Source organism: Castor canadensis, chromosome 7 (genome assembly GCF_047511655.1).
Source record: "Castor canadensis chromosome 7, mCasCan1.hap1v2, whole genome shotgun sequence".
NCBI lineage: Eukaryota > Metazoa > Chordata > Mammalia > Rodentia > Castoridae > Castor > Castor canadensis.
The window spans coordinates 59,394,072-59,418,326 of NC_133392.1; the positions used below are offsets into that span (position 1 = coordinate 59,394,072).

The following is a 24,255-nucleotide window of genomic DNA, read 5'->3' on the forward strand; positions in this document are numbered from 1 at the left end:
ATAAAGGTTTGGGGATGTAGCTCAGGGGTAGAGACTTGCCTAGCATGCAAAGCCCTGGGTTCAATCCCCAGCACTGTAAATGAATAAAAAAATATTGAACTGATTTACAGTAGGCCTATCTTAAACTCAGAGGATATGGTTCAAGACCCCCTGTGAAAGCCTGAAGCCACAGATAGTGCCAAGGTCTATATATACAGGATGCTTTTTCCTAATATGTACATACTTATGAAAGAGTTTAATTTATAAATTAGGCACAGTAAGAAATTAACAACATAGCTGAGAATGTGGCTCAGTGGTAACCTAGCTTGTACCAGGCCAGCAGCACAAAATCAAAAACAAAACTTCATAGTAAAATTAAGCAGTAAGGTACTGTAATAAAAGTTATTTCAAGCTTCAGGGTTGGGGGCAAGACTCAAATGGTAGAGGCCTGTCTATCAAGTGGGAGGTCCTGAGTTCAAACCTCAGTATGGCCAAAACTGACAAACAACACATACAAAAAAACTTATGTTTATTTCTGGAATTTTACATTTAATGTTTTTAGAAGGTGGTTGACCAAGAATAATTACAGCCATACTCAGCCGAAGCATGAATAAGGGCTACTCCTATGCTCTGAATCCAGCAGGTAATCTGCATGCTCCAGTTAGATGAACCTTAGATTGAAAATATTGGGGTATTGCATCTGTACTGAACATAAGCAGACAGTCTTTTCATCTCATTATTCCCTAAATAATACAATCTAACAACTATTTCCATAATGTTACATTGTCTCTGGTGTAAGTAATCTAGAGATGATTTAAGGCATGTAGGAGGAAGCTGGTGGCTCACACCTATAATCCGATCTACTTAGGAGGCAGAGGTCAGGATCACGCTTTGAAGCCAGTCTGGGCAAACAGTTCCTGAGACCCTATCTCGAAAATACCAATCACAAAAAGAGAGAGGGCTGGTGGAGTGGCTCGAGGTGAAGGCCCTGAGTTCAAGCTCCAGTACTGCAAAGAAAAAAATAAACTATATGGGATGAGCTACTGCTGGGAGAGGTTGCTGGGTCCTATAATCCCAGCTAGTCTGGAGGCTGAGGCAGAAGAATGGAGAGTTAGAGGCTATCCTGGCAACATAACAAGACCCCCTCCTCAAAAAGGAAGGCAGGGGACTTAACTTCCTCCCACTAGAGGTGGCCTACATTGGCACATAGCACCACCGCACAAGACGCGGGTGGACCCATTTCCCCCCCCCCCCCCCCCCCAGCTGTGGAGGCTCTGAAGTCAATTTTGGCTCAATGAACTGTGCAGAATTAGGGCTTAAATTGCTCCATTTTCCCAGGGGCCACAGACACAGCCCAGGCTAGCGGCAGCCTGCTGGACCTCCAGTTCATCTCCATGGTCTTTGGCAGGCAGAGGCCAGAGAAGATTTCAGCTGTGGGAAGATTTTATGAAACAGGTGTGGATGACACTGTGAGCATGCTGTTTCACCAGGAGGACTCCATGCCACCTTCACCTGCAGTATTTCTGCTGAGCTCTCCAACACAGCCTCTGTGACTGGTACCGAGGGTAGGACTCAGATTCACACGTCCTGGTGCCCAACAGAGCTGGTGGTGAATAAAGCGTTCCCGGTGTCCTGGGTCCCAAACAAGGAGTACAATTTTCCTAACTGGATTGGAATGACGTATGAGGCCAAGCATGTCCGAGAGTGTCTGCAGAAGGACCTAAAGGAAAGTCCAGTGAGTCCTCTGGCAGAAAGTGAGCTCCTGGCTGACATCCTTGAGGAGGTGAAGACCATTGAAGTCAAGACGAAGATTAAAGCCTCCCCTCAATAAGTAAAGTCATAGTTTCCATGGGATTGGGGAGGGGGAGAGAAAAGGAGAAGAAGGGAGGGAGGGAGGAAATAGGACGAGCAAATACTATGGCATTTTATCATAGGGACTTGCCCCTCAAGGGTCATGAACATTCAGTTCCCGCCCCCCCATACCAAAGAATGAATGTGTAGTACCCTCAGTCAGTGACTGGTGAAGAACTGCTTGGGGTTGGGGGGAAACCCTCACACCACCTGGTCACAGAAATACTCTTTGATGGTGTGGAGTGTTAGTAGAGATAAACAGACATTTTGTTTTTTAATGTCATTCTGGCAGTAGATTGATCAGTAAATTCTAGTTCCTGAAAAAATACTCAGTGTAAGTTATTTGGTAATTCCCCTGTATCTTTACTACTATGATTTTTTTCTTTTTCTTTTCTTTTTTGGAAGCACTGGGTTTTGAAGTCAGCACCTCACACTGGCTAGGCAGGCGCTCTTACTGCTTGAGTCACTCCACCAGCCCTTTTTTGTGATTTTTTTTTTTTTCCATGATAGGGTCTCGAGAACTCTTTGATCTGGACTGACTTGGAACTGCCATCCTTCTGATCTCTGCCTCCTTTGACGCTAGGATTACAGCTGTGAACCTCAGTGCCTGGCTCTCCTATGCAATTTCTTGTTCCCTTAACTCCTAGCAGAATTGACAGCACTGGCCCTTCCAACGCTGTCACCTTTGGCTTCTTGCCCAATTTCTTCTGTTGCCTTGGACCATGCAGACTGTGCTGTTCCACATCACCCAGAAACCTTGAGCTCTTTCCTACCTTCTTTTACATCCTCTACTCACCTGTCAGTCTATCCACACATAAATCCCTGATATCCCTATAGAAAACAGTCTGCTTTGTTTCTTTTTCCATTTATACTGACACACACAAACACACACACATATTGCTCACCAACACTTGGTATTCCACTTGATTTTTACATTTTGGCCAGAGTATTATTATTACTGCAGTGTTAGGGATCCAATCCAGGGCCTCACAAATGCTAGGTGAGAGCTCTACCACTGAGTCACATCCTCAGATTTCTGCCCCCCACACACTTTTTGTTATTGTTTTTGAGATAGCCCAGGAAGGCCTCAGACTTGAGTTCCTCCTGCCTCAGTCTTCCTAGTGCTGGATTACCAAAGTATATCACCACACTCAGCTTATTCTTTGATATCGAGGTCTACAAAATCACTGCATTTCTTTTTTCCTCCTTAAGGTAGATGATTTATGTCCTTTAGTTTCCCAAAGTTTGTTCAACACTTTAGTTTCTATTATAAATATCAGCCCCCTTTTGACCTGATGGACCAGATGGAACTAATGTCACTAGGTGCTACATTAAGAAACAGATACTGACTGGGTGCTGGTGGCTCCCACTGTAATCCTAGCTACTCAAGAGGCAGAGATCAGGAGGATCGAGTTTCCAAGCCAGTCCAGCCAAATAATTCCTGAGACCCTTTCTTGAAAAAAAAAGGAATCACAAAAAAGGGCTGAAGGAGTGGTTCAAGGTGTGGGCTCTGAGTTCAAATTCTGATGCTTAAAAAAAAAGAACAACAAAAACACTGAAAGGCTGGGAATGTAACTCAGTGATAGAGCCCTACTTAGCATGCTCAAAGTCCTGAGTTTGATTCAGGCTTTGAGTCAAAATTTCCCAGCATTCCTTTCTTTTCATCTAGGTCCCAGAACCCAGAAAAATGTACTCACAATTGGGCATTTGTGGGGTACAGGGGGAAGTGCACCTGTAGTCCCAACTGCTTGGGAGGTTGTGGCAGAAGAATCCTTAGAGGTCAAGGGTTTGAGGCCACCCTGTATGATATAGGGATATCCCATCTCAAAAAACAAAACAATTTTGGAAGCAGTATATGAGGAAAGACAATTTTTGGCTATAAGACTTATTTCAGAGGAAGACTGAGAGGGAGGCTGGGCGGCAAGTAGGCTGGAACGGGAGTCTGGGGGGCAGGTAAGCAGAGCAAGTAGGTTGATGGGCAGGAAGGCTGAAGTTGACTGAGGAGAACCTCTAAGACCAGGGAGGCCAGCATAATGACCAGTTTAGAGAGAAGGAGTTGGAAGTAGGATAGGAGTGAGGGTGGTGTCCCGTGGGCTGTAGAAAAAAAATGGTTTTCTGTTGATTAACAGTCAGGTCGCAGGACCCTAGAAAAAAGAAAGAAAAAAACCATTTATTTCCAAAAACACTTTTTTTTTTGGTGCTGAAGATTGAGCATAGGCTCCATGCATACTTCATAAGGGCTCTGTCATTGAGCTACACCCCCAGCCCAGGTACCCCATTTCTGAATTTCTCTAGTCTAGGCACTTTTTTGGATTGGGGCCCTCATCAGTTCATTGTGTGTGCCAACCAGGAATCCATGCTCCTTCTGAGCAGGAGGCAAATTTTATTTATCTCTGTATGCCTGAATCCTACTTCAAGAATAATTTTGAATGAAATTAATCAGCCAGGAAGGTCCAAAGTTTTGGACCTTTCTAGAAAGAACAATTATAAAGTGTGTATAACAAAGAACGAAATGTGAGTGTGCAATGAAGGTAGGAAGGTGTGAAAAGCAATGACAATGAATACTTCCATCCTTTCGTTTTAGTTGGAGTTGGACTGGAAGGAATGCTAGTTCCATGATCAGTGTTTTCCTTACCATGGGAACCCCATTAAAAGTCTTGGATTCCCTTGCCTGTATAATGATGACTATTGGAAGAAGTAACAGCCATCAAACATTTGGGGAGAAATTGGCTGCCTTAGTCTTAATTTTGACTGGTTATTCCTAATGGTGAAAACTTACTCTCTTGCTGTGCCTTTATCTCTTCAGCTTTAAAGTGAATATGGCATTACTGAGGTCCAGGGCCAGATAACTAATAAAAACATTAGAACTGGGCAACAGTGGCTCACACCTGTAATCCTAGCTACTCAAGAGGGAGAGCAGCAGGATCATGGTTCCATGCCAGCCTGGGGCAAGTGGTTCCATGCCAGCCTGGGGCAAATAGTTCAGGAGACCTTATCTGGGAAAAATCCATATCAAAAAAGGGCTGGTGGAGTGGCTCAAGTAGTAAGAGCTCCTGCCTAGCAACCATGAGGCCCTGAGTTCAAACTCCAGTGCTGGGCAAAAAAAAATTAAGATGACCTTTGCAGACATCAACGCTGGCTGAGTCAAGGAACACAACCCTCATTTGGTTTCCCTTTGGTGTGGAGGATGGTTTTCCATTGCTCACCACCCAGATATTGCTCAATGGTCCCATCTATGACCTGGCACCCCCTGCATGCATCTATAAACATAAATTTTAGAGATCCTCAAAACATTTTTTCTCTAATCTGAGAGCCTCTTGGGGGGGGAAGGTATTGACAAGAAAATCTTAACACCTTTCTACTTACTCCTCCTTCAATAGTCTCCTTTAGCCTGGGGCCCAGTGGCTAACACTGCAATCCTAGCTACTCCCCAAGGCAGAGATCAGGAGAATCTCTGTTGGAAGCCAGCCCTGGGCAAATAGTTCTGGAGACACTTATGGTGGGGGGGGTGGAGGCGGGGGAGAACCCATCACAACAAAGTGGCTCAAGTGGTAGAGCGCCAACCTAGCAAGAGGGATGCCCTGAGTTCAAACCCCAGTACTAAAAAAAAAAAAAAAAAAAAAAAAAAAAGTCTCCTTTAACCTAAAGAAAAGGGGGCGGTGTGTATGGATAGGATCTTGGGAGAAAGAGGGAGAAGGGGAGGAGGAGGGGTCCACAGGGGAGTCCAGCTCCGGTTTGGGGAAATCCAGCTCGCGTTTTGCCTCTCGCTCGGCGGTGCAGGGTCCAGGGAAGGCTGAGCCCCAGCTTCACTCCCTGAGGTCTGTCCTGGGGAGACACTGCTGCTCCGGGGGGCTGACCTGGTGGGGAGTGGCCGCGCAGTCCGCTCCGGCGCGGCTTTGTGCGCGCAGCCGCTGGCCCCTCTGCTCCCGGGTCTGCCCCCCGGGACACCCCCCTGCCCCACCCCAGCCATGCGAAGCTACCTGCCTCTCCCCTGTGGACCTTTGGGAAGCAGCTGCCCACCCCGGGGGGTGGGGCCCTGACTGTGCCGGAAGGTAAGAGTCCACCCGGGGCCCGCCCGCGCCCCTCGCACCCGCGGGGGCCTCAGGCTTCAAAGTTGTGGGGAGCAGCGGGAGTGGAAAAGTTTGCCCGAGGGCTGGGGCGGGCTTGGGGACGAGGGACACTCGCGTTCCGCAGCTATCCCGAGCCGGTCAGCGGTGGACTGGGGCTGGGGCAGAGGTCAGGGGAGTGGGGAGCGGGGACTTGGACTCTGGGGCCCCAGGGGGCTACGGGGGCAGCGCTCGGCATAGGCTGGAGGTGGCGGGGGCTTGGCATCCAAGGCTTCCAGCGGCCGCAGGAGTGGGCCCGCTCCCCGCCGCGACCCCCCACCCCGGGCCGCTCCCGGCGCTTTTGTTGCGGGTGGTAAACAATGCCCCCGGCCAGAGGATGGTGCAGCCCGCCCCGGAGGCCTGGCCGCCGTGCAGGGTGAGGGCAGCAGGGACGCCAGGGGCCCGGACACCGTGCTTCGTTGGAAATCGGGCTTGGGGAGGGGGGAGGGCAAGTGTGGCCTGGGGGAGACCCCTAAACATGCGGGTGATTACAGAGTCCGCGTCCTAGGGAGAGTCGGAGGTCCCTGCGCTGCTGAGCCGGAGCAGTGGCAAGACTTTGCGCAACTTGCGAGTGGGGAGCCTGGACTGTCCAGACCTCCAGCGTCCCCCACGAACGAGATCGCTCCCTCTCCCCATCCCTCCATAGGGGACCGATTGGGGGAAAGCAATTGGCGCCTGCCTCTGGGAGCGTTTCAGGGATGGGGCCTCAGGGGGCGAAGCTTTTGGAGTCCGGGCAGTAGGGAGTAGTGCTGGGAGTTGACCCGGAGTTGCATAGACTGGGGAAGGAGGCAGTGGGGAAGGAGGCAGTAGGGAAGGAAGCAGCGTTCTGTCAAAATGACTTTTTTGAAACCCTTCCACGAGAACCAGTCGGTTGCCGATCGCGCTGCGTCGCGGCGGTCCCCGGGCAGCTCCGGCGGGACCCTGGAGCGGGCCCCTAGGGTGGGAGGCGCACGGAGCTGGGTGTCTGGTACCCGCCGTGCCGCACGTGAGCAGCCCAATCCCCGCCCCTGGCCAGGGGGCCTCGGGGACCGCCACCAATTCTCGTGCAGGGCAAGGAAGATTTATTTTAAAATTTCCCCTTCACTCTCTCTCTCCCTCGCTCTCACCTCCTCCCTGTTTCCCGACCCCCCTGGTCGGCTTCATCCTCCAGCAGCGCTGCGCAATGCAAGTGGTCAGGAAAGAACTGGCCCGCATCAGTGAACCTCTCCACGTGAGCCGGGAACCCACTTCTGGCATTTCTGACCCAGTGAAAACTGATGTGTCTCCAAGAGAACCGAACACTAGAAACGGGATTCCTCCCCCGCCCCCATCTCATTCTCCTCCCCAGCTCACCACCCATCACTCCTAGGTCACTTGTGTGCGGGGTCTCACTCGGGCACCAAGTGAGCTGAGTAGTATCTCGTGGTAATGACCGCTTAATGAAGAAACGTTTGAAACGTGCTTCCGGGGGTCCTAGCGAGGACACGACCCGTGCCCAGCCTGGGGTCCTGGGGTGAGCTGCGCGCGCCACCCGGAATGACTGAGGGGAGGCGCTAGAGATCTGCAACCTCAGGTTCTTCTCCCCAGAACCCCCCAAAATATATAAGTAAAATACAGGCATTAGCTTCATTACGCCTCAGTCTACTGAAACAATACGGGAAGGGAGCTTCTTGGAACAGGGTTATTTAGAGCATATTAGGAATTTATGGCTATCATTAGGTCGCGCGGGTGCGTGCGTTTGTGCGAGCAGGTCGAGAGGTACGTTAACTAGGCGATGTCTGGAGCATAGTCCGTATTATTTCCAAGAATTAAAAGGCCGAGTTGACGTGAATTTTTTGGTATTTCTCGATTTTTATCGCCATTGGTTACACAGGATACAATCCAAGTGTCCATTTTCCTAAATTAAGGAATTTTAATTAGGTTGTCAACCTCTCTGTCTTAAACCAAGATACGGCTTCAACTTCAGAATCAAGGTATTTGGTGAATGACACGTTGTGACCTTTTTCATTGCGGATTAGCAGTCAGATTTTCCGCTTCACATTTTAATGAAATGTGACCTCCTGGCCGGTCTTCTCCAGGAGGGATGGCTCAGCGGTTTGGATTTCCACTGGATCTGCCCTTTGTTTCTCTACCTTCTGCAATCTTCCTTATCTGGTTTGTCCTTCCCCTCCCCCACCTTCTTCTGTATGTGTGTCTTTCCTGCACACTTCTTTCCTTCTCTGCTTGGGCGTCAGCCTTTTGATCCCAATTGTCTTTTTAGATCCTAGCTTTATTACTATAAATGAATTTCTTAACCTCCCTTATTCCTTTGGTTTTTATTCATTGATTTATTTTCCTAATTAGACATGGTCTTCTTAGGTATGGTTTTCTTCCTCTTGATATGTTTCATGCCTTTCTTTGGAAGGGCCAGTGTACCTCCATTTTAACCTTCTTCTTCCCTTTCTCTTGGCCCTTTTAGCACTGCCCCCCCTCCCTTCTTGCCCCTCGCGCTCTGCAGGGCGGCAGGGGTGTTTTACATATGGAAGGAGTCTTTGACTAAATGGGCTGGCACTCTAGTGAGTTTCCCTGAACCGCCTTTGCCCGTGCGGAGCTCTCCCAACTTCCTGCGGTAGAAAGCTATCTAGGAACAGCCAGCAGTCGCTGGCGGCCGCTTCCTTTCTACGGAGAACTTGCTTGCTAGAGGAAACTAAGCCAGGTGGTGCCTTTTGAAAAGAAATGCTTTCTCGGGTGAAGTGTTAAGAGCCTTGAAGTTCTAGGAAGCTGAGAGACTGTGAAATCGCCCTCTTTTACAGCTACCTCTAGGTATGCAAATGCCATTTTTTGGCCACTGCTGGTAGTGGGAAGGATTGTAATATAATTTTAAATTGATGTGCGGGCTGGATGGTTGGTTACATCAGTTCAGCCACTTTCTGGCCAAGGGACTTTGGGAGATCCAGAAAGAGGAGAGATGTAGGTGGGAGGATTTTTTGACATATTGCTGTCAATATTGTAACTTACAGACAACTGGTATAGTTTTAGGATGCCGGCCTTTCATTTTATAGGCAGTGTGGTACAATTATTATTTTTGCGGTGCTGGGATTTGAACGCAGAGCCTCATTCTTGCGAGGCAGGCTCTCTAATACTTGAACTACTGCTCTGCTTTGTGTTGGGTATTTTCGAGACAGGATGATAGGATCTAACGAACTATTTGCCCAGGGCGGCCTCCAAAGTGATCTTTCGGATCTCTGCCTCTTGAGTAGCTAGGATTACATGTATGAGCCACTGGTGCCTGGCTAAAATGGTTCTTTAATAATTATAAAAAAGGCTCTTGAATCGGGCTCTGGTGCCTCACACCTGTAATCCTAGTTACTTGGGAGGCTGAGTTGGGAGGATCTCTGTTCAAAGTCAGCTGGGCAAATAGTCCCTGAGACCCCATCTCCAAAATAATCAGAGCAAAGTGAATTGGAGGTGTGTGGGTTAACTGCTTTGCAGGCTTGAGGCGCTAAATTCAAACACCAGTTCCACCAAATTGAAAAAAAAAAAAAAAAAAAAAAAAGACTGGATAAGAAAAGTTTTGTCACTTAGTAAGTTTAAATCAGATGTATGTGCATATATATTTTTTATTTTATTTTTTCTTTCTTCCCAAGCATTTTTTATTGTACATAAGAGTTTCATCATGACATTTTTGTTTATTTGTTGTTTGTTTGTTTTTATTATTCATATGTGCATACAATGCTTGGGTCATTTCTCCTCCCTGCCCCCACCCCCTCCCTTACCATCCACTCCGCCCCCTCTCTCTCTCTCCCCCCACCCACTCCATACCCGGCAGAAACTATTTTGCCCTTATCTCTAATTTTGTTGAAGAGAGAGTATAAGCAATAATAGGAAGGAACAAGGGTTTTTGCTGGTTGAGATAAGGATAGCTATACAGGGAGTTGACTCACATTTCCTGTGCGTGTGTGTTACCTTCTAGGTTAATTCTTTTTGATCTAACATTTTCTCTAGTTCCTGGTCTCCTTCTCCTATTGGCCTCAGTTTGCTTGTTTTTGAGACAGTTTCAAGTAGCCCAGGCTAGCCTCAAACTCCTAAATTCTCCTGCCTCCACCTCCCAAGTGATGAGAAGTTCAAATCATATTGAAGCAAAAATTCTGATCCTATGTGTTGACTAATATGATTAGGTAAATTTAAACTTCAGTTATATGTGAGCTGGGTATGGTAACATACATCTATAATCCCAGAATATGGGTGTCTGAGATGAAGATCACAAGTTTGAGGATTTATTGGGCAACTTAATAATAACTCATTTAAAAAAAAAAAAAGAGCCCCAGCTCCCACCCTCTGCATGTCAGGCAGTGCTATTTCTTTTCCCTCTTACTTTTTCTTTTCTTTTTTTTTTTTTTTTTTTTTTTGCACCATCATTTTATTTTTATATTTATTTATTTGTGGGACTGGGTTTGAACTCAGGGCCTCACTGTTGTTTGCTTGGTAGGTGCTCTACTGCTTGAGCCACACTGCCAGGCACCCCCCCTCACACACTGGGACTTCAACTCAGGGGCTTCACCTTGAGCTACTCCACCAACCAATTTTTTGTAAGGGTTTTTCAAGATAGGGTCTGCTTACTATTTCCCTGGGCTGGCTTCAAACTGATCCTTCTGATCCCTGCCTCCTGAGTAGCTAGGATTACAGGCATGAGCCACCAGTGCCTGGCTATTTTGTGTGTGTGTGTGTGTGTGTGTGTGTGTGTGTGTGCTGGGGTTTGAACTCAGGGCTTTCATCCTGAGAGCCACTCCACCAGCCCTTTTTTTGTGAAGTGGGTTGTTTTTTTTTTTGAGATAGGGTCTCTCGAACTATTTGTTCAGTGTGGCTTCAAACCAATATCCCCCTGATCTCTGCCTCCTGAGTAGCTAGGATTACAGGCATAAGCCACCAGCACCCAGCTCTTTTCCCTGTTCTAATCTACTTTACTAATAAATCTGTGTTGGTTCTTTAAAATAGAGAGAGAGAGAGAGAGAGAGAGAGAGAGAGTGAGAAGGCTAGCTGTAATCCTAGCTACTTGAGAGGCTGAGATCTATAGGAACATGGTTCAAAGCCAGCCTGGGCAAATATTCAATTGGCTCCATCTACAAAATAACCATGTGAAATGGACTGAAAATGTGGCACAGTTGGCAGAGAGCCTGCTTTCTTGATTGTTCTTTTGTGGTACCGGGGCTTGAACTCAGGGCCTTCACCTTGAGCCACTCTACCGGCCCTTTTTTGTGATGGGTGTTTTCAAGATAGGGTCTCATGAACTATTTTCCTGAGCTGGCTTCAAACTGCAATCTTCCCTGATCTTTGCTTCCTGAATAGCTAGGATTATAGGTGTGAGCCACCAGCGCCCAGCAGAGTGCCTGCTTTGTAAATAGGAAGCCCTGCATTCAAACTACAGCCCCACCAGAAACACAAAAGGGCTGGACTCGTGTGTGTGTGTGTGTGTGTGTGTGTGTGTGTGTGTGTGTGTGTGTAACTCAGTGATAGAGCATTTGCCAGCATTTTCTAGGCATTGGGTTCAATTGCCAGTATCATTTAAAAAAAAAAAAAGAGCTGGCATAGTCAATCAAGTGGTAGAGCACCTGCCTACAAGCCTAGCAAGTGTGAGGCTCTGAGTTCAAGCCCCAGTAGCACCAAAAAGAAGAAAAAAGAAAGAACCTTTTTGCATCCAAGAGTTAGATTTTGGTTTTGTTTTGTTATTTCCTTCCAAGGACAATAAGAATTCACAAGATGGTGTTAATTAATTGCACATGGTTTCCCTTCTGGCCCCTGCTAAGTATGCTTAATAACTTGGACACCAATCTTACTTTCTGTTCACATGATGTAGCAATGAGACACTTGAAGACATTCTAAGTTAGAATAAACTGCTTTATTTTATTTTATTTTCAGGTGCTAGGGATCAAACTAAGGGTCTTTGCATGCCCTCTACCACAGAGCAACACTCCCAGCCCATACCTTTTTTTTTGGCTACACTGGAGTTTGAACTCAGGGCCTCACACTTGCTAGGCAGGCACTCCACCACTTGAATCACTTTGCCAGCCCTGTTCTGTGTTGAGTATTTTCAAGATGTGGTCTTTTGAACTGTTCTTCCAACTGCTGGCTTCCAACTGCGATCCTCCTGATCTCTGCCTCCTGAGTAGCTATGATTACAGGCATGAACCACTGGTACCTGTTTTTTTGTTTTTGTTTTTGTTTTTGTTTTTTTTTAAAGTACATTTAATAATGTTTATAAGCTAAAAAGGAAAATTAATGAAATTAATTTTCTTTAGGTCCAACCTTTGTGGACCTATTTAATAGAATAGACTACATTTCTTTCTTTTTTTTTTTTTTTTTTTCTCCCCCACAAATTCCAAGAGTTCAGCCCTTGGGACAGCACAGGTTACAACAAAAGAAGGTTATACTGGACTGGAGGTGGGGCTCAAGCAGTGGAATACCTGCTTTGCCAGCAGGAAGCCCTGAGTTCAATTTCCCAATACCACCAAAAACCAAACCCCCGCCCCTGCCAAAAAAAAATGGTTATACTGCATCAACTAGAGCCGAGGATGACGAAATCCAAAATCCTGGAGCCCTTATTTTGTTTCTGATGTGTCTGAGTCCTTGTCTGGGTGCTACAGTTTTTTTTCCCCCTGCAGTTTGGTTTTTCAGGGATCGTTGGCCTCTTTCAGGATCTCATAAAAAGGCTGTAATCATTTAAAGAGGCCACATCTTCCAATCCATGTTGCTCATACCATTTATATTTCTTGGTAGGCTTCTCTTTCTTTTTTCTTTTTAAAGGAGATAAGGTTTGAATCGTAACCATTATCTTTATTACCTCTGAATTTCTAAAGCACTTCAATTTAAAAATATAAAAGAATATGGATAGACTGAGATCAATTTATAAACTACTTTCAAAAGCAGATCCCATGACAGTCTGCTAAATCCAGATTACTTGCCTACATTCATGAATTTTAATTTTTGTGGTTGATTGTAATACTTAGATTATATGCTTCTAATAAGTTTTTTTTTAGCAATGCAATCTTGATACCAGAGATAAAACATACCTACTGTTACAGTTCCAGAGATTAGAATGGATTTTTTTTTTAAATAATGAAATCACTCGTAAAAAGGTATTGTGGATCTTCCAGAGATTGGTATTGGAATGCCTTTATTTATTTATTTTTTAAATTATTGTCCTGGGGTGCATTGTGACATTTATGCCTTTTATTTTCTAAAAGCAGTTGCTCTTTGGAGAAAATGTCCTGCAGGTCTTCACAACCAAAGAGTTACTTACTTTAATGAGCCAAAACACTTAATTTTTAATTTGTTTAAGAAAAAGGGGAGAGTGGTGGAGTGGCTCAAGTGGTAGAGCACTTGCATGAGGCCCTGAGTTCAAATCCCAAGTACTGCAAAAGAAAAAAAAGTCAGTGCTAGCATTTGTTTATCTGGGTGCTGGAGGCTCACTCCTATAATCCTAGCTGCTCAGGAGGCAGAGATCAGCAGGATCCAGGGAGGTTCAAAGCCAGCCCGGGCAACTAGTTCACAAGACCCTATCTCAAAAATACTTAGCACAACAAAGGGCTGGCAGAGTGACTCAAGTGGTAGAGTACCTGCCTAGCAAGAGTGAGACCCTGAGTTCAAACCCCAATACTGAAAAAAAAAGGAGAAATAGTAAGCGTGGATGGCAAATATTCAAGTGAGATGTTCTTTGACTTAGTGTTTTTATTCAGTACAGATTTATCAAGATGTTATTTTTTCACCTAGTTACTATCATCACTAATGCCTATCTTAAAAGTCTTAAAGCTTGGTGGCTCATGCATGTAATCCCAGTACTTACTCAGGAGGCTGAAGTAGGATTTCAAGTTTGAGGCCAGCCTGCCACATAGCACAACCCAGTCTTAAAAGCCTTAAAGGCAAAATGCTTTGACTATTAAATGTGCCGTAGGGTCTCTTATAGCATGGTGTCTGACTTACATTGGATAAGAAACTCTGTAGGGTATGATAGACTGTCAGTTATACTCTTTTTAAATAATGGTAACTACTACCCCTCACCCTCACCCTCATTTTTTAAATTCGTGCTGGGATGGAACCCAGCGCTCAGTGTGCACTACTCAGCTTCATTAGTACTTCTGTATTTTGGAGTTGTTAACAGCCTTTATTTTTTAAAATTCATTTTATGAAATACTATTTTGTGTTTATTCTGTGCTAAGTCTTTACACCTGTCATCTCATTTTATTCTCATGATAACCCAATGAGGTCAATATTATGCATCCTGGTGTATTAGACATGAGGAAACTGAAGTATAGACACTTAGAAATTTGTACAACATCATGGCTACCACTAATGTTTCCAAACTGAAAAGGAAAACCATGCCTACCTACTTCCAAAGTCCATCTTCTTACCCTTCTTCCCACCGTTCCTACCCCTCAACCTCAGATACCACAAAGACAAACCAGGGCCACTGGGTTTTCCCTGTTGGAGCTCCTTGAGACTTCAAGACATCATCATTTCAAATGATCAAATGTCAGTGTGCTGACTGACACATAGCCAGTGGCCACTGACTCAGATACAGGATTTGAGCCACTCCATCTGAAAATCTTTCTGATTGAGACCATTTTTAGCCACCAAACCAACTAGCGGGTCTCAGAATTGCCTGGGTCACATCCGTAACACCACCATCCAAAATCTGAGGATGATAGAGACCTGTCCCCTTTTGTTTTGCCAATAATAACATTAAAAAAATAAACCTATCCCTATGGCCTACCCCTACATTTTCACAAAAGGTATGATTTTTTTTTTTTTTTTTTTTTGTAAGGTGATCTTGAACTCCTGGGTTCAAGCCATTCTTCTGCCTCAGTCTTGAGTGTCTGGGACTGAGGTTTGAACTCAGGACCTCATGCTTGCTAAGCAGGTGCTCTTACCACTTGAGCCACTCCACTAGACCTTTTTGTGTTGGATTCTTTTGAGATAGGATCTTTTGAACTATTTGCTCAGGCTGGCTTCGAAATGTGATCCTCCTGATCTCTGCATCCTGAGTACCTAGGATTACAGGGGTGCCTGGGTCAGCGCCTGGACAATGTGAGATTCAAAGAATATTGGCAATGGCACTTTGTTAGCCCTCTGACATTTTCTCCTTTTTATGTCTCTCAGATAATGATGCTTGCTGAATGTGCTTCACGATTCTAATTATCTCATTTTCTTCTTATTTCCAGTTCTTTGCGTAGATATTTCTCAGGAGACTTTTGAGACCCTTGGTAGAAGGAATGTTAGAACCAGCAGTCTATGTCTTTTTGTTGTTGTTATTTTGCAGTGCTGGGGATAGAACTCAGGACATTGTCTTTGGGTAGAAGAGACAAGAGGGACATCATTTCTTTTCTTTTTTTCCAATAGTGAGGGTTGAACGCTCGGCTTTGTAAGTGCGAGGCATCTACCACTTCAGTTATGCCCCCGTCCAAGAGACATCATTTGTGAGTATGGGCAGTGCCACACACCCCTTCCTTACACACAGTAGGTACTCAACAGATCTTTGTTGCATCTTTGACTCTTATTTGCAATGTGATTTGCCAACACTCTCAAGATCTTAGCCTGGTGCCCATGGTTCACACCTGTAATCCTAGCTACTCAGGAGGCAGAAATCAGGAGGATCCTGGTTTGAAGCCAATCCAGGCAAATAGTTAGTGGGATCCTGTCTTGAAAATACCCATCACAGAAAAGGGCTGGAGGAGTAGCTCAAGGTGTAGGCCCCGAGTTCAAACCCCTGTATCATTAAAAAAATCTTATGCTATTTTTTTTTTTTTTTAATTCCAGAACCTAGGGCCTCATGTTTGCTAGGCAACTACTCTACCACTTGAGCCTTGCCCCCAGTCCCTTTGTTTTTATTTTTTGAGGCAGGGTCTCCCTGCTACCTTTCCAGGGGTTGGCCTCCTGTCTCTTCCAGGATTGTGCCTCCACATCAGGCTGATTTTATGCTATTTATGTGTCTTTGGTGGACTTATAATTGGGATATAGCATTAATATTGGCTCTCCAGGGAGTTGTGTTTTTTGGATTATATGGGTCTCTTCTTCCTCTGGCTTTACCACCTTTACTTCAAGCACATGACACCTCTGTCCCCATGTTGGGATAATATGCTCAGGAAACAGATTAAGAGGTAATTGTTAGTGTCCACAGTGTAAAGATTAGAATTTAGAGTTAAAATTCATATAATGCATCAAGTGTGGCTTCTAACAGAGACCCTCATGTGTACTTTATTCAAAGAATTCATCAATTGTCATAGTAATTAATGGAGCATTATCATGAATCTAAGGTTTAAAGAATTCCTACTGTTTTTTGTGTATATTTTATTTGTGTGTGTGTGTGTGTGTGTGTGTGGCAGTAAACATCCTCAGATCCTTAATTTTAATGAATAATAGTGAATATTCCATTTCATGCTTGAGAGTACATAGCAAAAATACTCACTTCTAATTTGTTGTTGTTATTTTTATTTCAGAGCAAAACCATGAGTGACTGAGCTTGGCAATCCATCCAGATTCTCCTCAGAAGTGAGACTTCCCAAAGGACCAATGACTCTGTTTCTTGTGCCCTTTCCTTTTTTCCTACTCTGTAACTATGTCTCGATCCCGCCAGGCCAAGCCTTCCAGACTAGTCAGGAAGGAAGATCTAAACAAAAAGAAAAACAACCAACCAAAGAATACATCCAAACCGGCCAACAGAAATGTGGTACCGGTGAAGACTGTGAACCCTGGAAAACTGAAGCAATTAATTCAAGAAAGAGATGTTAAGAAAAAAACAGAACCCAAACCACCTGTGCCAGTCAGAAGCCTTTTGACAAGAGCTGGAGCAGCCCGGATGAATTTTGATAGGACGGAGGTCCTCTTTCAGAATCCGGAGTCCTTAACTTGCAATGGGTTTACGATGGCTCTCCGCAGCACCTCTCTTAGCAGGCGGCTCTCCCAATCCCCTGTGGTTATCAGCAAACCCAAGAAAGTCCCACCTTCCAGGAGTTTGGAAAAGCAACATGGGTGCAAAGACATGGGAGTAAAACACTCAGAAAATGATCCAGTCCCAAAAAAAGATCCGCCAGTTCCCCCTGCTGTAGAGAATCTAATTAGTGTACAAAATACATCTTTAATGAATGGCAAGAGCCAAGAGGTAGCCCAGTCTTGGTCTCAAAGGGTAGAGGATTCCAAAATCAATATCCCTGTTCACAGTGGCTCTGGAGGAGGGGTCCTTGCTGGGCCCTTGGAGGGGACACATTGTGGTGAAGGACTATCATCTGAACAGACACCAAATGATGTCGGTAGCTCCTCTAGAATGTTTTCTCAGGACACTGTGTGCACTTCTTTGCCTCAAAGAGCAATTCCGGAAGTTACTTATCAAAGAAGCGCTAACATTCAGTTAGAAGACTTAGGTTCACGTGTTGAATCTCTTAAGCTGTCTGATTCTTACCTGGGTCCCATGAAACATGAACGAAATTACTGCCCCACCTCTGGTTTTAATCACATCACACCTGAAATGGACCTTAGAAACTGCTTATCTCTTGGTGGACCTATATATCCTACTACGCTAATAAAACTGCTCTTGGCAGGCTCAGATCCAGAAACTCTGGGTGCTAAACCAGTTCCTCAAGAGGTCCTCAAAGCTACCCCAGATGGAGAGGAAGTTCCTGATACCACTGCTGTCCTAGGACAGGCCTTCAGTGCTTTCCCTCCTCAGTGGGTTTTCCCTGGTGCTAACCAAGTTCCTGGTGTGGCCTTGGGTGAGCTCCCAGACCCACCAGAGATTGCTGGTGCTATTTCAGTCCAAGGACAGGTCTTTGGTACCATGCTAAACCAACAAGAAACCCTTGGTTTGGGTGTGGGTGCTGTCCCAGACCTTCCAACCTTCCTTCCTAGTCCTTCAAACACCATTGCTACCTATAGTGCTCCCCGCAACTGGCCTGAGCCCCACAGCACTGTTGCATATGGGCTTGAGGTCCAAGGTGCTATGCCGATTTTGCCTTTGGGTTCAGGACCTACTCCTCAATCATCCTCATACTCAGAGCTAAGTTCCATACCTCCAGTAATAGCTGCAAGCAATGTGGACAGTGAGAAACAGGTTCATCTAAGCCTTCTTCCAGCTAACGTTCAGGGCTTTGCATTTGCCCCTGAGAGAGGACTCCACCCTGCCTCCCTGGGTGTTGCCCAAGTCTCCCAGGCGGGTCCCAGCATCTCAGAAAGCCAGAGTTCCCAGGGCAATATGACCAGCACAGTTGATGTTGTCAGCAACACAAGGGTGCCTCTGCCAGTGTCAATTGCCAGTATCTCTGTTCCTTCCTATACAACCTTACTACCAACCTTGGAAAAAAAGAAACGCAAGCGATGTGGGGTCTGTGAGCCCTGCCAGCGGAAGACCAGCTGTGGTGAATGTACTTACTGCAGGAACAGAAAGAACAGCCATCAGATCTGTAAGATGAGGAAATGTGAGGAGTTGAAAAAGAAGCCAGCCATCATCGTACCTGCTGAGGTAAGTAAAGAGCCCAGGGGCTGGAGGTCTACTGTACCTCTTGATGTAATGGTCTGTGCAGAGAACAATTTTGCTTCAGTCTTCTGTCCTTTTACGCTGGTAAAATGTTGCTTTACCTGTAAGAACTTATGGATGTACCAGAAGAATGTCTTGTGGAGTGCTGGCTTAGTTAGCTTTTCAAATTTGTCCCAGAGAACAAGAACCTGCAGTTTTTCAGTTATAGGATTTGATAGAGACATAGGAAAATTGTATGAAGCGTGGTTTTGCAAAGATTTCCACTATCACTCGTTTTGGCTAGTTGTGTGTCTTTTTTGGAAGTTACAGATTTAAAGTTTGAGCGGAACAAATTCATTAACTCCCTTGAAACCTGGAAAAACCAGAGGAAGTAATCTTTTTACTTTTGAAAGAATGAAACTGCATCCTTAATCTTGAAACTTTGCCTTGGAGGCATACCAGTGATTCAGCTTTCATCTCAACTTAGTGGGTGATGTCTGCCTGTTCCGCATATTTCATGGGGGTTTTGGGGATTAAATGAAAATGATCTGCAAACTCCAATGTGATATAAACATTAGTTCTTATTATTACAGTTTATGAACCTAAGATAGTAGAATTATCCATTGATTTAGGATTTCTTTAAAAGGCTTTATGGAATTCGGTTAAAACTCAAAATAAACTGGGCGGCAGTGGCTCATGCCTGTAATCCTAACTACTCTGAAAGCAGAGATCAGAAGGATTACAGTTCCCGGCCAGTCCCAGGCAAACAGTTCATGAGACCCTATCTTGAAAAAACCCATGACAAGAAAAGGCTGGTGGAATGGCTTAACGTGTAGGCCCTGAGTTCAAACTCCAATACCACAAAACAAACAAACAAACAAAAACCCCAAACTCAAAATTACTGCTTATCAGCCTTTAAAGCACCTGACAAGTATGGTGTTTTGTGTTTATTTTTAGATCACTTGAAGTTATGTTACTTTTGTCTACTACGTCTACTATGAATGCAGGTTTAGTAAAATGGGTTGATTTAAGAAGTTAACTTTATTCAAAGTTCTCTATTTCTCTCTTGACTTAAATTATGGTACCCAAAAGCCTACTTTCTTGTTTGAGCCTTTGCAATCAAGAGATCAACTTAGTAACCAATCCTGTATTGACAGCTTTTAAGGTGTTTTTTTTTTCTTCTTTTGAACTCAGGGCCTCCCCCTTGCTAGGCAGGCACTCTACCACTTGAGCCACTCCGCCAGCCCTGTTTTGTGGTGGGTACTTTCGAGATAGGGTCTCTCAAACTAATTGCCTGGGCTGGCTTCACCTCCAGCCTTCTGATCTCAGCTGAACAAAAAATTTGTCCTATTACTTCATCTACTCGCCCTCATTTTCTGAAGCAATTGAGAGCAAATTGTACAGACATGACACTTCTTTACCCTACATAGTGGAGAGTGTATTTCCTAAAAGCAAGGTTATTCATTAATTGGTGGTACTGAGATTTGAACTTGAGCCACTCCACGGCAAAATTGCTACTTTTGAAAAGTATGGATCAGTTACTTTGTGCCTCAGATTGGGTTAGTCCAATGGTTTGTCATAACTTGCCTTGTTACCACTGACTCCAACCCAGCTAATTATTTATTTGTTTATTTGTCTTTCAATCTGAACTCCTGGATTTCACTATAATCAGTTTTTTTTTTTTTTTTTTTTTTTTTTTTTTGTGGAGCGGTATGTGTTGGGGATTGAACCCTCAACCTTTCACATGTAACCTCCACCAATAGGCTTATTCCCAGCCCCCTTATTATTAATTTGATGCTCAAGTTTGGTCAGGGAGCTCCTCGAACCATCCAAGTAATTTCTGTTCAATGTGTTTCTGTACAATGTGCCCTGCCCCACACCTATGGAAAGTAGGCTTGTTTTGGTAGAGGAATGTAGCTGGAAAGTACTGTCCTGATGTGATTATTATCACTCATGTCAATGCTATCTTCAAAAACTATTTGTTTTTCACATGAAAAAGTGCTCACCGTCCCTGGCCATAAAGGAAATGCAAATCAAAACCACAGTAAGTTTCCACCTCATGCCTGTAATCCTAGCTACTCAGGAGGCAGAGATCAGGAGGATTGTGGGTCAAAGCCAGCCCAGGTCAATAGCTCGCAAGACCCATCACAAAAAAGGGCTGTGGAGTGGCTTGAGGTATAGGCCCTGAGTTCAAACACCAGTACAGAAAAAAAAAAAAAAGCTTCCACCTCACTCCTATTGGAATTGCTACCATCAAGAACCCTCATACGCTGCTCGTAGGAATGTAAGCTAGTACAACCACTTTGGAGAACAACATGGAGGCTTCTTAAAAAGCTAAACATAGATCTGCCATATGATCCAGCAATCCCATTCCTAGGGATATACCCAAAGGAATGTGACTCAAGTTATTACAAAGGCACCTGCACACTCATGTTTATTGCGGCACTATTCACAATAGCCAAGTTATGGAAACAGTCAAGATGCCCCACTACTGACGAATGGATCAAGAAAATGTGGTATTTATACACAATGGAATTTTACTCAGCCACAAAGAAGAATGAAATTTTGTAATTCGCAGGAAAATGGATGGAACTGGAGAACATCATCTTAAGTGAAATTAGCCAGAATCAGAAGGCCAAAAATTGCATGCTCTCCCTCATACGTGGGTTATAGACCTAAAACAAATGCAGTAATATTATTGACATGGGTCACACACTAAGGGGAGAATGCACACGGGAGAAATAGGGAAAGGGAAGGAAACCTAAAATTTGAATGTGATTGATGTGCTCTCTATATAGGAACAAACATAGTAATCTTAAACTGACAGAGGCCACTAGGGGAAGGGGACCAGGAAGTAGTGAAGAGGTCAGGAATCTCCCTGTAGAGCTATCTTCATCTCAAATTAGCAAAAATATGATGTTCTTCTTTTTATCTTATATGTTTTTTCTTCAACAAAATCAGAGAACAGCCCCGAGGTGGGAGAAGGGGGGAGGTGGCCCAAATAATGTGTACACATGTAAGTAAATGTAAAAAAGATAAATAAATCTTTTTTAAAAATTTGTTTTTTATTTTGGGTTAGGGTCTCACTATATAGCCCAGGCTGGGTTTGAACTCAGGGCTTTGTGCTTTGTAGGCAAGCACTGGCTTTGAAATTTTTTTTTTTTTTTTTTTTTTGTGGAACTGGGGTTTGAACTCAGGACTTCAAGCTTGCAAAGCAGGCGCTCTACTGCTTGAGCTACATCTCTAGTCCATTTTTCTCTGATTATTTTGGAGATAGGATCGATCCTTCCAGTCTCAATCTCCCAAGTAGTTAGGATTACAGGAGTGCACAACCAGCACCTGGCTACTGGCTTTGAACTCTTGATCTTCCTGAATCCTGGAATTACAGGGAGTATCACCATGCTCAGTCAAAAGTTACTTGAATTAGTTTGTGCTCTCTCTCTCTCCCTCTCTTCCTCTTCTTTGTAATCCCCTTCTCCAATAGATCATTTTTATTTCTGACAAGCTTTTGTGAAGAATATATTTGGCTGTCATTACACGGAGCTCTGGAGGTAGACAGATTGACCCATCCAGCAGTTCATGGAGAGGCAGAGGGAAGCACAGACCTTGGCTGGAGTTCATTCTTAGAAAGCCATTCCATTTCCGTTCTTGGAAAGCCAGGAACAATTGTTTCTGGTTTCTTTCCCTCAATATTTTTATTTGATTCATCAGTAATATTGCTTATAGTTAGCAGGGTTCATTGTCTTTTCAGTATAGTATTTCATTATGTAAATTATCACACTAAATTTGTTCATTCTTCTGTTAATGAGCAGTACTCATTACTGTGAACAGTATCGTATGTGTCTTTTGGTGAACATATGTATGTATTCTATGGGGTACATTTCTAGGCATGGAATTGCAGACTCATAAGATAAGCATCTGTTCAGTTTTTGTAGTGATTACCCAGCAGCTGTCATTGTTCCACTTAAGACTTCCTTTAATGGAATCTCAGCACTGGGGAAGTTGAGGCAGGAGGATCACAAGTTTGAGGCCAGCCTGGGCTACATAGGGAGGCCCTGTTTCAAAAAACAAACACAAGGGCTGGGATGTAGCTCCAAAACTTGAGGCTCTGGGTTCAGTCCCCAGCATCAAAAGAGAAAAGTCAACAATAAAAAAGAAACCCAAAACCGAAAAACTCACAAGCTGGGAGCCAATGGCTTACACCTGTATAAAATAAAGAAGGTAGGGGCTTTTGCAAGGTTACATTTTTCACAAGTTATTTTTGGTGTGTGCAAAAGCCAAAAACCCAATAATACAGTGTTTGTAGACTCTGCTTCTGTGTGGGGTATAGAGAGTGAGGTCTTTTAGGGTGTTTTTTGGTGCTACGGGGGTTTGAACTCAGGTCTTCACACTTGCTAAGCAGGCACTCTACCACTTGAGCTAGTCTGCCAGCCCTTTTTTGTAATGGGTTTTTTGGAGATAGGGTCTTTCAAGTATTTGCCCAGCCTGGCTTTGAACCGTGATTCTCCAGATCTCTGCTTCCTGAGTAGCTAGAATTATAGGCATGAGATATTGGCGCTTAGCCAGAGTGAAATCTTGAACTGTGTCTCTAGCCAGAGAATTTTGCTATAGTATCATGCATTTAATTAACATTAATTGAATGACCAGACAGTGTGAGTTGATCTACCCAAAGTGAAACAATCTTTCTTGTATTTACTCTGGTTAATGTTTCTCCTCAAAATATTAGAGGTTATTATGGTTTGGTTAGAGAAAAATACCAGTGTCCTAGAAAACACTTTAAAGTGTGCAAATTACACATGGAGAAATAGTGCTAGTCACATAGAGTTATGTAAGAAAAGCTAAAAAGTAGGATGCACAGGACCCTGGGTTCAATCCCCAGCACAGGAAAAAAAAAAAAAAAAGCTATATTGTAAGGATGTGAATTTTACCACTTTTTTTGTGGCACTGCACTGGAGTTTGAACTCAGAGCCTTACACTTACTTGGTAGGCAGGCGCTCTTACTGCTTGAGTCACTCTGATAGCCCTTTTTTGTGATTTTTTTTCAAGATAGGGTCTCAAACTATTTGTCCAGATTAGCTTCAAACCATGATCCTCCTGATCTCTACCTCCTATGCAGCTAGGATTAAAGGTTTGAGCCACCAGCACCTGGCTTGCCCCGTTTATCCACTCTTATAGATGGGTCTTTCCATGTGACAATAGTATACTTTCAGTTTCAGAAGTGTCACTCAGATTTGGTTGACACACTTGTTTTATTTCCCCCTTCTGGGGGCTTTTGGAGTGGGTCTAGCCTTGCTTGGCTAACGCTTTTCTCAGTGTTTTCAAACAGCCGATCTCATGTTGGCATATGCTGTATGTGGCATATGGAACAAATTTTTGCTACCAACTCCTTCAATTGAGGGCAGATGTTGCGTGTCCTTAAATATGCCTAGAAGGAATCTCTTTGTATCACTACTTAGACTTAACCTCAGATGGAAAGTAGGGTGGACATAGGGAAGAAAACCCTTTGTTGCCCATTGTACATGTGTGTAACCCCCATTTGTCAACAAAAGCCTGCTGATGGTCATGATTGCTGAGCTGTGGATGTTAATCTCCAAAATCCTATAATAACTATGCTTTTCCTCCTTCCTCCTCCCTTCCTCTGTCCCTCCCTCCCTCCTCCCCTTTCTTCTTCCCTGCCTCCCTCCTTCTTTTCCCTCTCTCCTCTGGCCAACACCTTCATCTAGTATCAGCGTAATCCAAATTATACTATTATGTAATCATGAATGTACTACCATGCCACACGTGTATTTTCCTACAGAGCTGAACACCACATCTCTTTTTGTTGGTCATCCCCTTAGTTTATTTTCCCAAGTAGGATTTCAA

The 24,255-nt window shown here is 44.3% G+C and overlaps 1 protein-coding gene and 1 pseudogene across 4 annotated transcripts in view; both read left to right on the forward strand.

The window, feature by feature from the left end:
• The first annotated feature begins 585 nt into the window (after nucleotides 1-585).
• On the forward strand, nucleotides 586-1,810 carry LOC109695226 (trans-1,2-dihydrobenzene-1,2-diol dehydrogenase pseudogene; annotated as a pseudogene).
• A 3,833-nt stretch (nucleotides 1,811-5,643) lies between these two features.
• Tet1 (tet methylcytosine dioxygenase 1) overlaps nucleotides 5,644-24,255 on the forward strand; it is a 107,850-nt gene continuing 89,238 nt past the window's right edge. For 3 of the 4 annotated variants that reach the window (XR_012449732.1, XM_074079015.1, XM_074079017.1), the window contains exons 1-3: nucleotides 5,644-5,882; nucleotides 15,288-15,364; nucleotides 16,385-18,399. Coding sequence is in view for 3 of the 4 variants with exons in the window: in XM_074079015.1 (XP_073935116.1) it covers nucleotides 16,504-18,399 (1,896 nt within the window). In the remaining variant the exon portion in view is untranslated. The remainder of the gene's footprint in view (nucleotides 5,883-15,287; nucleotides 15,365-16,384; nucleotides 18,400-24,255) is intronic. The other variant, XM_074079016.1, reaches the window with a different exon arrangement.